Source organism: Simochromis diagramma, unplaced genomic scaffold (genome assembly GCF_900408965.1).
Source record: "Simochromis diagramma unplaced genomic scaffold, fSimDia1.1 OVJJ01000630.1, whole genome shotgun sequence".
NCBI lineage: Eukaryota > Metazoa > Chordata > Actinopteri > Cichliformes > Cichlidae > Simochromis > Simochromis diagramma.
In genome coordinates, this window is record NW_024386927.1 from 446590 (window position 1) to 458954 (window position 12365).

Here is a 12365-nt window from a genome sequence, read left to right on the forward strand (position 1 = left end):
TGGTGTTGCTCATCAACAACATCAGCAGCATTTAAAAACAAAATCACACTGGATAAGTGTGGAGAGAGATAAATATTCATGTTTCGAGAATCAGCTGATGTGAAGTGCTCACTGAATGAAAGTGTATATTTCATTCAGTATATCTAAACAGCAGCTGCATGCACGCTTGTGCAGAGTACATTACCTTAGTCCAAGCTTGTGGATGGACATGGATGGGTAAGGATTTGGCAGTTTGTAAAGGGACAGACAAAACTGTCTCCTTATATGGCTGTTTTTGTTTGTCTCAGAGTAATATCCACACTCTGGAGTGAGTTTCACTGAGTATTTATTAAAAACTGATTTTAGATAAATGATAGCATCAAAGTATAAAAGTTGGAGTATCTGTGCAAGAAAGCTTAGGCCATTCCTACACTGCATAGAGTTGCAATTTAAATGACAGTTGCCTCTTAAACAACTGCAGCCCACACGTCTGCAGGCAGCAGCATAATGGATCTGCTGTTTTATTATGACTGCAGCACGTTTTGTTTTCAAGTTTCTCTACTTTGCTAACCTTTGTCTAATAATGAGCACATAGAAGTGGCTTTGGTGGCTGTGGTTCTGACTTTATTTAGGCGCACGATTGAACATTTCATAAAACAATGAAACAAATTAATATGAGTTAATAACACATTTACCTTCCAGTCTGGATTTTTAGCTTACAGGTCACACACATGAACTCTTAGCACGAACCCACTGAGATGCATCTGGAGTTAGATTCAAAGTAACATTTAGCTTTTTTTATAAAATAAATCACCGATCTGGAACATAAAAAAGCGTTAAATGGAAAAACATTACTGCTCATTGATGTATGACACTTGAAAGTAACACAAATGGTCGTTTTATAGTAGCTAAAACAAAACCCCACTCTAAACCTGTATGGGTCCTTACTGACCAGTTAAGAGGTTTACTTATATTCACTTTTGCAACCTACTTGCCAGCTTGTCCAAACTAAGGTGAATCCAAAGATGAACCAAACCAGGTTCCACTGGGAGAATGCTTGAAAGCTGAGACTTGAGAGAAGACAGAAGACAGACCCTTGGATGATGTGGAAGCATATAAATACTACCGACGTGAACAAGTTTGGTTTTATCATTCTGACAATTCTTACATCGTTCTAGTGTCTGTCACGTTTAAAAATGTATATTTCAGGCATCTGACGCCTCCTTATTGAGGTTTGCAGGCATGTCCCACAGGGAAGAGCCAGGAAACGCTGGAGAGATCATTGTTCTCAGCTGATCTGGGAACACCCTGGTGTTCCCCTGGACACGCTAGAAGAAGTTGCTGGACAGAGGGAGGTCTGGGCTTCTCTGCTGGGGCTGAGGCCCCAGATAAGTGGAAGAAACTGGATGGTTGAATATTATGCACACATACACACACATCATCAATTTTTTAACTAAATATATTTCTCAAGGTGCCGTTGACTTGAAATTCCCACCAGATTGCAGCAACAACCCATCCAGTCCACACATGCAGAGAAATGAAACCACAGATGTAATAATGAGAAAATGACATGGAAAAAAAAACTACTTACTGAAATGTAACAACAAGCCTCTGTTGAGATCACAGCTTCAAGACACCTTTTGTATGAAAACGTCAGCAGCACCTTTAGAAATACATTGACAAGTGACATGTTCAATAATATTTGGCCTAACTGAACTAATATTCAGTTCAATTTCCTCTCAGCTCTCGTTAAAGAGAGACGGTGGCTGCTTGTCAAGGATGCTAGCCAGTGTTTTAAATGGCTGTCCCCAGTCGCCAAGCGAGCTAAAATCCCCTAAACTGTCAAGTACAAAAGAGTCCTCTATGGATGAGAGAGAACGCGCCTCTGAGCCATCCCCCTCGTATGCGTAGGTTGCCAGTGAATCAGCAGGTAGGGCCGCGTACCCCTGCTGGCTCTCCTTCAGTCGGTGTTCAATGACCTCTCTGATCAATTCAGCATCGCCTTGGGTCGCCCTGCCGCGGCAGAAGAGTGGAGGCTTGTTCCCGGTGGCGATGAAGCTGGCTGTTTGCAGATGGATGTCAGGTGACCTGACATTGTCACAGTGGGTGCTGAGATGCATCAGAATGCCGTCGCCATAGCCATTTTTCTTCTTGTTGGAGATGCTGCTGTGGTCTGTTTTGCACAAGGTGCCCATGTGAAACGCGTCAGTGTCAGCCTCGCCACCTCCCTCGTCGTCATAGTGAATGACATTATCACGGATGTCTTCTTTTGATCTCATCAGCGTGTCTTTCACTTTCTGGGGCCTCTGACTCATGTATAACACTGACATACCTGCAAGGCAGAAAACAGAGAGAAGCACTGGTTACCATGGTGACCACACACATACATGATCCTTAAAAATATAAATGTATAAAACATTACATGGTGCAATCAAATCTGCTGGATTTTAGATCAATGTTTGGACAATACTTTAGGAACGTGTTGCAATGCAGTATACCCCACTGAGGTTCAAACACCAGGATGGGGAAGACAGGCACCATAAGGGGTCATCCTGGGTCATCCACCCAGTGTTTTGTCATTTTTCTGCATTTATTGAGTTGTTTACTGTATTGTATCTAGTTTCAGTTTATTGCTTGTGTCCTTTTGTATTCATGCCTCCTATTGTTGTTTATCTTGGTCTCTGTGTTTTGTCCTTTAGTCTCGTGTGTGAAGTAAGTCTTGTGTTTGTTCATGGACCTTCGATCTGGTGTTTCCTGTGGTTATCGTCCCTCTGTGCCTTTGTGTCTCATTTTCCCTGATTTGTTCTCTTGTGTCCCCGATCTCACCCGTCTCTCTGTGCTGTCCTGTCTGGTCCTCCTGTTAAACTAACCATGGTTCCTTGTTCAGACTCATGGTGTGTTTATTTCGTGTCTCATCATGTTATAGTTTCCAGCTGTATCCCACCCTTTGCATCTTTTGTTGTTATTCTTTCCAGTTTGGATTCAGGAGACAGACACTATCTCTACTTTCAAGATTAGGCTTCAAACTTTCCTTTTTGCTAAAGCATATAGTTAGGGCTGGACCAGGTGACCCTGAATCCTCCCTTAGTTATGCTGCAATAGACGTAGGCTGCCGGGGGATTCCCATGATGCACTGGGTGTTTCTTCTTCACTCACTATGTGTTAACAGACCTCTCTGCATTGAATCATATCTGTTATTAACCTCTGTCTCTCTTCCACAGCAGGTCTTTAGCCTGTCTTCCTTCTCTCACCCCAACCAATCACAGCAGATGGCCCCGCCCCTCCCTGAGCCTGGTTCTGCTGGAGGTTTCTTCCTGTTAAAAGGGAGTTTTTCCTTCCCACTGTCGCCAAAGTGCTTGCTCATAGGGGGTCATATGATTGTTGGGTTTTTCTCTGTATCTATGAAGCACCTTGAGGCGACTTTTGTTGTGATTTGGCGCTATATAAATAAAATTGAATTGAATTGAATTGAATTCTGGTAAGTATATATTGTTCGAGTCGCCCCTTGCTCTCTGTCGTGTGGTCCCTCACACCTTCATGCTGTGTGTCCTGTATGGATCACTGCAGCCCTCCATCCATCATTACATCAAAACTCTTCCACATCCTGCAGGTTTTCTAAACAATGTTTCTTTGCTTTTCAATAACAGTCTTGTAAAAGCAACATTGTATTGAAAGCCATCCAGTTCTGTGTATGCAGTAAAAGTGATGAAGTTCTATTCAATTCAATTCAATTTTATTTATATAGCGCCAAATCACAACAAAAGTCGCCTCAAGGCGCTTCATAGATACAGAGAAAAACCCAACAATCATATGACCCCCTATGAGCAGCACTTTGGCGACAGTGGGAAGGAAAAACTCCCTTTTAACAGGAAGAAACCTCCGGCAGAACCAGGCTCAGGGAGGGGCGGGGCCATCTGCTGCGACCGGTTGGGGTGAGAGAAGGAAGACAGGATAAAGACATGCTGTGGAAGAGAGACAGAGGTTAATAACAGATATGATTCAATGCAGAGAGGTCTGTTAACACATAGTGAGTGAGAAAGGTGACTGGAAAGGAAACACCCAATGCATCATGGGAATCCCCCGGCAGCCTACGTCTATTGCAGCATAACTAAGGGAGGATTCAGGGTCACCTGGTCCAGCCCTAACTATATGCTTTAGCAAAAAGGAAAGTTTGAAGCCTAATCTTGAAAGTAGAGATAGTGTCTGTCTCCTGAATCCAAACTGGAAGCTGGTTCCACAGAAGAGGGGCCTGAAAACTGAAGGCTCTGCCTCCCATTCTACTTTTAAATACTCTAGGAACAACAAGTAGGCCTGCAGAGCGAAGTGCTCTAATAGGGTGATATGGTACTACAAGGTCATTAAGATAAGATGGGGCCTGATTATTTAAGACCTTGTATGTGAGGAGCAGGATTTTGAATTCTGGATTTAACAGGAAGCCAAAACAGGAGAAATCTGCTCTCTCTTTCTAGTCCCTGTCAGGACTCTTGCTGCAGCATTTTGGATCAGCTGAAGGCTTTTCAGGGAGTTTTTTGGACTTCCTGATAATAATGAATTACATTCGTCCAGCCTGGAAGTAATAAATGCATGAACTAGTTTTTCAGCGTCACTCTGAGACAGGATATTTCTAACTTTAGAGATGTTGCACAAATGGAAGAACGCAGTCTTACATATTTGTTTAATATGTGCGTTGAAGGACATGTCCTGGTCAAAAATGACTCCAAGGTTCCTCACAGCATTACTGGAGGCCGAGGTAATGCCATCCAGAGTAAGAATCTGGTTAGACACCATATTTCTAAGCTTTTCAGGGCCGAGTACAATAACCTCAGTTTGATCTGAATTAAGAAGCAGAAAGTTAGCGGCCATCCAGGTCTTTATGTCTTTAAGACATTCCTGCAGTTTAACTCATTGGTGTGTGTTATCTGGCTTCATGGACAGATAGAGCTGGGTGTCATCTGCATAGCAGTGTAAATGTATGCTATGTCTTCTAATGATGCTGCCTAAGGGAAGCATGTATAATGTAAACAGAATTGGTCCTAGCACTGAACCCTGTGGAACTCCATAATTAACCTCAGTGTGTGAAGAGGACTCTCCATTTACATGCACAAACTGGAGTCTATTAGATAGATATGATACAAACCACTGCAGTGCAGTACCTGTAATACCTACAGCATGTTCTAATCGCTCTAATAGGATATTATGGTCGACAGTATCGAACGCTGCACTGAGGTCTAGCAGGACAAGCACAGAGATGAGTCCACTGTCAGAGGCCATAAGAAGATCATTTGTAACCTTCACAGACGAACTCTCCTTTCCAGCACCCTGGCATAGACTTTCCCAGGGAGGCTGAGAAGTGTGATCTCCCTGTAGTTGGAACACACCCTTCCCTCCCCCCTCTTAAAGATGGGAACCACCACCCCGGTCTGCCAGTCCAGGGGTACTGCCCCTGATCTCCACGCATCATTGTAGAGGCGTGTCAACCAGGACAGCCCTACAACTCCATGAATTAATACCTTATCATGATGGAGGATTTGTGTTTCCCAGGGATCCAAGGGGCTATGTTGTCCTGGGGCCCTTGCCCCCTGGTAGGGTCTCCCATGGCAAATTGGTCCTGGGTGAGGGACCAGATAAAGAGCAATTCAGAAGACCCTTATGACGATGATTTATCATTTCTGCATTTTTCATGTGTTAAAACAGAGTTAAATAAGCTTTTCATTATTTCTCTTAGGTTTTGTATCATCAGCGCAAGTAGTTTGGTTTCTGGCTTACAGCAGTCACTTTGGAACAGATTATTCTGCCCGTGACATATTTCAAAGTGTGTTTATAAAGCTGACCGATAATCAGCTTTTATTCTGTAGCACAATAGTGAGGTGAAGCACCATTCCTGCCTGCTTCTTGTTTCCTTGTTAGTTGGAGTGTGTGTGTCCAAATCAGAGCTTTCATTCTATACTCATTCAAAAACAACATGCTGCTTTTGTGAAAATCTTCCTTCTCTCCCTCCCACACCTGTCCTGATGTACGACAAGTGGAGTCCCGCCTCCTTCCAGGAAGCAGCTCACCTGCGTGTCTGTGTTTAGCGTCCAGGTGTGGAGTGGAGCTTGTTGTTGGTGTGTGTTTGAAGAAACTGTAAGTTTGCTTTGTTTCCTCCTTTAACAGTTTGTCTTTAGGAACTTTACTGGTTTACTGTTTGTTCAGCTCATGTTTGATTTCTTCACACAACAAACTGTGTGTGTTTTTATTTCCGGTCTCTCCATTAAAGTCAGTGTGTAATGTTTCCCTGGCTAACATCACCTGTGTGCAGCTTAGTTCCAGCACAAGCAGCACAAATCTGCCGCTCCGTAGTTCACGGTAACGGACTCACAGCTGAAACTGGGAAATAGATACTGTATATGTTTGTAGATGAGCCCAGTCCAGGAATACAGTTCTAGGTTGACTGTTTTTTTTATGTTAACTGGTTTAGATTTGTTTTCATATTCCAGTCTGAATGTTCCAGATGTTGGGTTCGCTTTTTATTTATTTTCTGTGATTATATCACATGACTGAGTGTTTAAAGAACTTGCAGAATGCTCACAGTGACACAAAGGCAAATCTAATCTTTAATCAGTTTAGGCAGCTGGCCGCTGCCACACAGTTCATTGAAACCATCGACTCTCTGAGGCTATCATATAAATTTTACTAATTAAAATGGGTGTGTTTCCTTACACTCATGTACATGCTGCCATTATCTTCAGGGCAGTATTAGCCTTCTGAAGCTCTGGCTCGCAAATCCTTATTCTATAGTTTGTCTGTAGTAATAGAAAACGGTTGTAGCGGTCATTAATAATTTTAATAAATCAATGTTTTTATTTGAAAGTGAAGTTGACTTTACTGCAATTTGGTGCTGAAATAAATACAGTGAAAAAATCTGTAGCTGGAGTTTTGTACCATTAACCAATTTACTACACTGGTGCTGCAGATAGAGCGACTCCCAGACAACCCATGAATTGCTTGCAATCTTTAATCTATTCATATTTCTTGCCACAAATTTGAGTCCCAGTGTTAATTTCAATCATAGGGACCTCATCCTCAATTAGATTAGAGAATATTTACTGCAGATTGAATAAGAATAGATCTTGGGCTGAGACTGCATGAGAATGAGAACAAAAATGAGAAAGGCATATAAAGGACAGGTAGCATACGAGGTGTCCCATATTGTCCTTAACTCAGTTAAATTATCTCTAATTAAAACATGTTGAGGGGGTTAAGTTTCAAAGAAGCTACTGGGTTAGGTTTAGAAAGACAATCATAGTTTGGACTAAAATACAGTGGTTAACCTGTGTTTTCATGGTTACAGTAGGCAAACTCTGTTTTGTCAACACCCTCCTGTCAAAAGTAATTTCTTAAAAATCCAGGCTCACCGGCATAAAAATGGACCATGAGCACAAAACATAGATTCCATTTATGTGACGGTTTTACAAAATACTGTTAGACTGGGCCTTGAGTGAGGTAGCATCAGTGCATCTCATCTTTCTGTGGGTCAATAAATCAAAGACCTCCTGGAGCTTGTCTCTCGTTGGGAAATCTTTCTACTGTCTTTGTTCTATAAGAGGTGGAGCCCTGACTCATTCAAGGTAATGGCTGTCTTTTTTCTAAATATCAAGTACAGCAAGTTTGGACTTGGATGTTTGCTGTTATGTGTGAGTTCACTCAGGACTTCTAAGAAGAGGATTATGTAAATACGTCAGCTCTGTCACAGCAATAAGTGTTTTACACTGACGCTACAACAAGGTTTCATGTCCTCACACGTCAGTCAACTTTACTCTGACAGTTCGGTCAAACACAGTACTTTTGGAGTGAAAATCTGAAGGTGTAGCCTACATACACAACACACACACACACACACACGCACACACACACCACACACGCAACACACACACACACACACACACACAGCTGCATTTTGATAAAGGAAAAGTTCATTCATGTGATTGAATTTAAGGTTTGGCAGCCTTTTCAGTAGATAAAGGCGAATGGCTTAACCCTTAATGACTGGTCGGAGCGAAAACGCTTTGTTTTGCGTAACTACTTTAAAACCTGGTGTTCCAGATTAACTGGCGTCGCAGATCAACACGTGTTGGTCGAACAGATGTGTGGTAAATTTGCTTTTCAGGAGCCTCTACTGACAAAACAGCAAATAAACACCAAATATTTCATCTGTGACATTTGTGAGGTTACCTCAAACACACTAAGTCAGTCTTATTGCTGTTCAACAACAAAATGTAAAAAAATGTCGCGAGTTTACCTGGTGATATCCTCATGTATGAGAAGAAGGTGAAAACAGCAAACAAATAAACGTCACCACACCGATGCTGTTCACAAGACAGCAAGAGTAAACAATCGGGAAAAGCTTGTTGTTGTTGTCATTCTTTTGGTTTGTGTGCACTCGAATAGAGTGGAGTCAATTACCGCCACCTGTGTCCAACTGCCATAGTCTACAGCCAAATTAACTTGTGACACACATCTGCACCTGGCTCAATCGCTATGTTTGAATTCGTTTCATGCACAATACATTTGGAACTTTCTATTTTGTCTGTTTTTGCGTCTTCCAAATAAGACGCTAAAATAAATGAAATGGTATTATGTATTTATTTTTTGCCTAAATCAGTAAGAAATGCCAAATTATATACACAAAGTTATAGAAATCACCACTCCCATTGTTCCTGATGATTTCAATATTTCGTCCCATAACAAAGACATATGTCTGAACAAATATATGACACATCAATATTTAATTAGTGTTGTATCATCACATCCTGTAAGCATAGTCTGTCTGTGTCTTTTCTCTGGAAATTAACATTTCCAACGAATATAGATAATTCATCAACATGGCTGGAGAGTTGGTTTTTATATACAGTCTGTATAAGTGTGGTTAATATAATAAACATTTGTAAGGAGATGGCAGATACTGTGAATTTACAGCAGTTACACAGTGATTAGTAAAAAACAGAGCCAGTGAGAGTGAGTGGATTTAAAAAAGTGAGTTAGTCAGGTGTGTCAGTTGATTTTTCATCTGTTTGTGAGTGTGGGGGAGAGTTAGAATTTCTTGGTTTTAAAGCTAAGCTAGGAATATTCATGATTTATTTCCAAAACTTGCTTATGATCAGAAATTGGTAGCAGATCTACTGACTATCACATAGCAGCTGGGGCAGTCTCACATGGAGGTCAGTCCACTACTGCCACCTGTGGCCAAGTGCCATAGCCTACTACTAGGTTAACTTGTGACACACATCTGCAGTAGAGGCTGAGTGGCTGCACTTACACTGGTGCATTCAAATCAACCCCCAAACATACTGAAAAAAGCAATGCCAGCAATGTGGATTGTCGTGAGTAAAGCCAGTCAATAAGCAAAGACAACAGGGATAATTTGTTTCTGTTTATTATACAGCCAGTATAATCACAGATTAACTTGTGACACACATCTGCAGCTGGCTCTATCACCTATTTTGAATTTGTTTCGTGCTTGAGGTAACCTCACAAATGTCACAGATAAAATATTTGGTGTTTATTTGCTGTTTTGTCGGTTAGCGGCTCCTCTAAAGCAAGTCTACCACACATCTGCATGACCAACACCAGTTGAACTGCGACGCCAGTTAATCTGGAACACCGGTAGAATTGTAACCACCAAAGTAAAAATAATATAGTGAAATAGGACATCCTTGGCGAATACCACGTTTCAGGTCAAATCTCGGGGCGGAGCCGTTAATCATTTTAATAGAACTATTGTCATTCGTGTATAAGGTTTTGACAGCTTCACAGAAAAACTCTCCAAAGCCAAATTTTTGGCTGTTCAATTGTATCAAAAGCCTTATAAAAATCCAGGAAGAGAATGAAGCTATTGTCACATACCAAATCAGAGTAATCAAGTAGATCCAAAACCAGCATAATGTTGAGGGCCTGAGTCGCCCATCCAGCCTCAAGTGTCATCAGCTGGAGGGCCCGAGTCGCCCGTCCAGCCTCAAGTGTCGACAGCTGGAGGGCCCGAATCGCCCGTCCAGCCTCAAGTGTTGACAGCTGGAGGGCCTGAATCGCCCGTCCAGCCTCAAGTGTCATCAGCTGGAGGGCCCGAATCGCCCGTCCAGCCTCAAGTGTCATCAGCTGGAGGGCCCGAGTCGCCCATCCAGCCTCAAGTGTTGACAGCTGGAGGGCCTGAATCGCCCGTCCAGCCTCAAGTGTTGACAGCTGGAGGGCCCGAATCGCCCGTCCAGCCTCAAGTGTCGACAGCTGGAGGGCCCGAATCGCCCGTCCAGCCTCAAGTGTCGACAGCTGGAGGGCCCGAATCGCCCATCCAGCCTCAAGTGTTGTCAACTGGAGGGCCCGAATCGCCCGTCCAGCCTCAAGTGTCGTCAACTGGAGGGCCCGAGTCGCCGTCCAGCCTCAAGTGTCGTCAACTGGAGGGCCCGAGTCGCCGTCCAGCCTCAAGTGTCGTCAACTGGAGGGCCCGAATCGCCCATCCAGCCTCAAGTGTCGTCAACTGGAGGGCCCGACGCCCGTCCAGCCTCAAGTGTCGTCAACGGAGGGCCCGAATCGCCCGTCCAGCCTCAAGTGTCGTCAACTGGAGGGCCCGAGTCGCCCGTCCAGCCTCAAGTGTTGACAGCTGGAGGGCCTGAATCGCCCGTCCAGCCTCAAGTGTCGTCAACTGGAGGGCCCGAATCGCCCGTCCAGCCTCAAGTGTCGTCAACTGGAGGGCCCGAGTCGCCCGTCCAGCCTCAAGTGTTGACAGCTGGAGGGCCCGAATCGCCCGTCCAGCCTCAAGTGTTCAGTGGAGGGCCCGAATCGCCCGTCCAGCCTTGTTGACAGTTGGAGGACCAGAGTCGCCCATCCAGCCTCAAGTGTTGTCAACTGGAGGGCCCGAATCGCCCGTCCAGCCTCATGCCTCGTCAGCTGGTGGGTCCTAGGAGCCCACACAGCACCACGCCTCATCAGCTGAGGGTCCGGGGGGACGCAACCAGCACATTCTCATGTCTTGTGACAGTCCGGGGAAGTCTGTTCAGCCGTCACCCGCTGAATCATCCCCTGCAACTTCTACTCCGTCACCTGCAGCATCCACATCGTCACCTGCAGCATCCACATCTCTGCCTGCAGCATCCACATCTCCGCCTGCAGCATCTCCGCCTGCAGCATCTCTGCCTTCAGCATCCACATCTCCGCCTGCAGCATCTCCGCCTGCAGCTCTCCTCCTGCTGCATCACTGCCTGCAGCATCACCACTGTCGGGTTCCGTTTTTATATAACCATTTAATACTATTTACAGAACAATTAGGTGTTCTGCATCAAATAAGAAGGCACACAAATTATTTGTGCCAGTCAAAAAAAAATAGTTTTTATTTAGTATAAGACAGAGGAGAACACCACAGGTCTAAACCCTGCAGGTCTGACAGCAGGAGGTGTATCAGTCCTGTTTTCCATGTGGAGACAGCGTTTACACTGGAATTTGGTTTTGGTGGCTTTCGTTTTTTGGAGCCAATGTGAACATTCATCAGTATAACTGACACACAATTTACAAACACAATAAATACACACAGACGAACTGTCAGCATCCAAACACTACTGAACCGTCCCTAATGTCTACATATGAAAACTTCTCTCTCTCTGTCCTTCGTGCCGCGGGTAAGACGAGTTCCAGTCGCGGGGTACTGTTGCCGTATTTTTTTTTGATGGCTGAATGGTTAAACTTTCACACCCAATACAGCGAGGGGTGTTTTTCTTTTTTCATCTGCAAGCCGAAGAGTGGTATATATGTTTGAAGTCCACACTTTTCGACCCATTGAATGGAGACCCTGAGTCGCTGCATCTTGTAGAGTGTGTTCTGAGTTGTGGTCATGGTGTTTCGACGTGCCGCCGCGTGCCGTCGACCGAATTACAAGGTTAATAGAATTGTTAATATAAGAAATATGTGTTTCATAAAACAGCCCAGGAGGGGGCGTGTTCCTTTTTGGACATTGAATAGACCTTGATGCTGATATGAGGGGAACCCTCGGCTCAGGTATGCGACGAGGCTTGACTCTGAACTGAAGTCCTGACAGTGATGCCGGCCGGGATTTTGACTCTTAGGTTAATGGCTCGGGACATTGCTTCAGTTGGCTTATCGAGTATTAGATATTGAGAAGGGGTTGCCTGCCTGGTTACATTTACTTTGGGTAGGGTCGCAATAATACTGTGCAGATCTTCTGGAAATGAGAGACGGTAACCCTGAGCAGTTTTTGGCAGGGTGCTTGACTTGTAAAGACTGATTCGGGATGAGACTGTCCTTCAAATGATGTAGACCCCCCAAAACTGGTCCAGAGGCCAAGACGCAGTACTGCAGTGGGACAACGAACCTCATTAGGAATGACATGCCATTATAGTCAGGTA

The 12365-nt window shown here is 44.1% G+C and overlaps 1 protein-coding gene across 4 annotated transcripts; it reads right to left on the reverse strand.

Moving 5' to 3' along the window:
- Positions 1–581: 581 nt before the first annotated feature.
- Positions 582–9136, reverse strand: LOC120736729 (cadherin-12-like). Of its 4 annotated transcripts, none has more exons than XR_005696595.1 (3): positions 8258–9136; positions 5490–5587; positions 582–2311 (listed from the first exon to the last, which is right to left on the reverse strand). XR_005696595.1 is itself a non-coding variant. In XM_040037015.1 (2 exons), the coding sequence occupies exons 1-2, from the start codon at positions 8271–8273 to the stop codon at positions 1719–1721; spliced, it is 609 nt and encodes a 202-aa protein (XP_039892949.1). In that variant the 5' UTR covers positions 8274–9136; the 3' UTR covers positions 582–1718. The 4 variants fall into 4 exon arrangements, 2 of the variants coding, with proteins under 2 accessions (XP_039892949.1, XP_039892950.1); XR_005696594.1 differs by lacking the exon at positions 8258–9136 and adding an exon at positions 5983–6161; XM_040037015.1 differs by lacking the exon at positions 5490–5587.
- Between the last annotated feature and the right edge of the window lie 3229 nt (positions 9137–12365).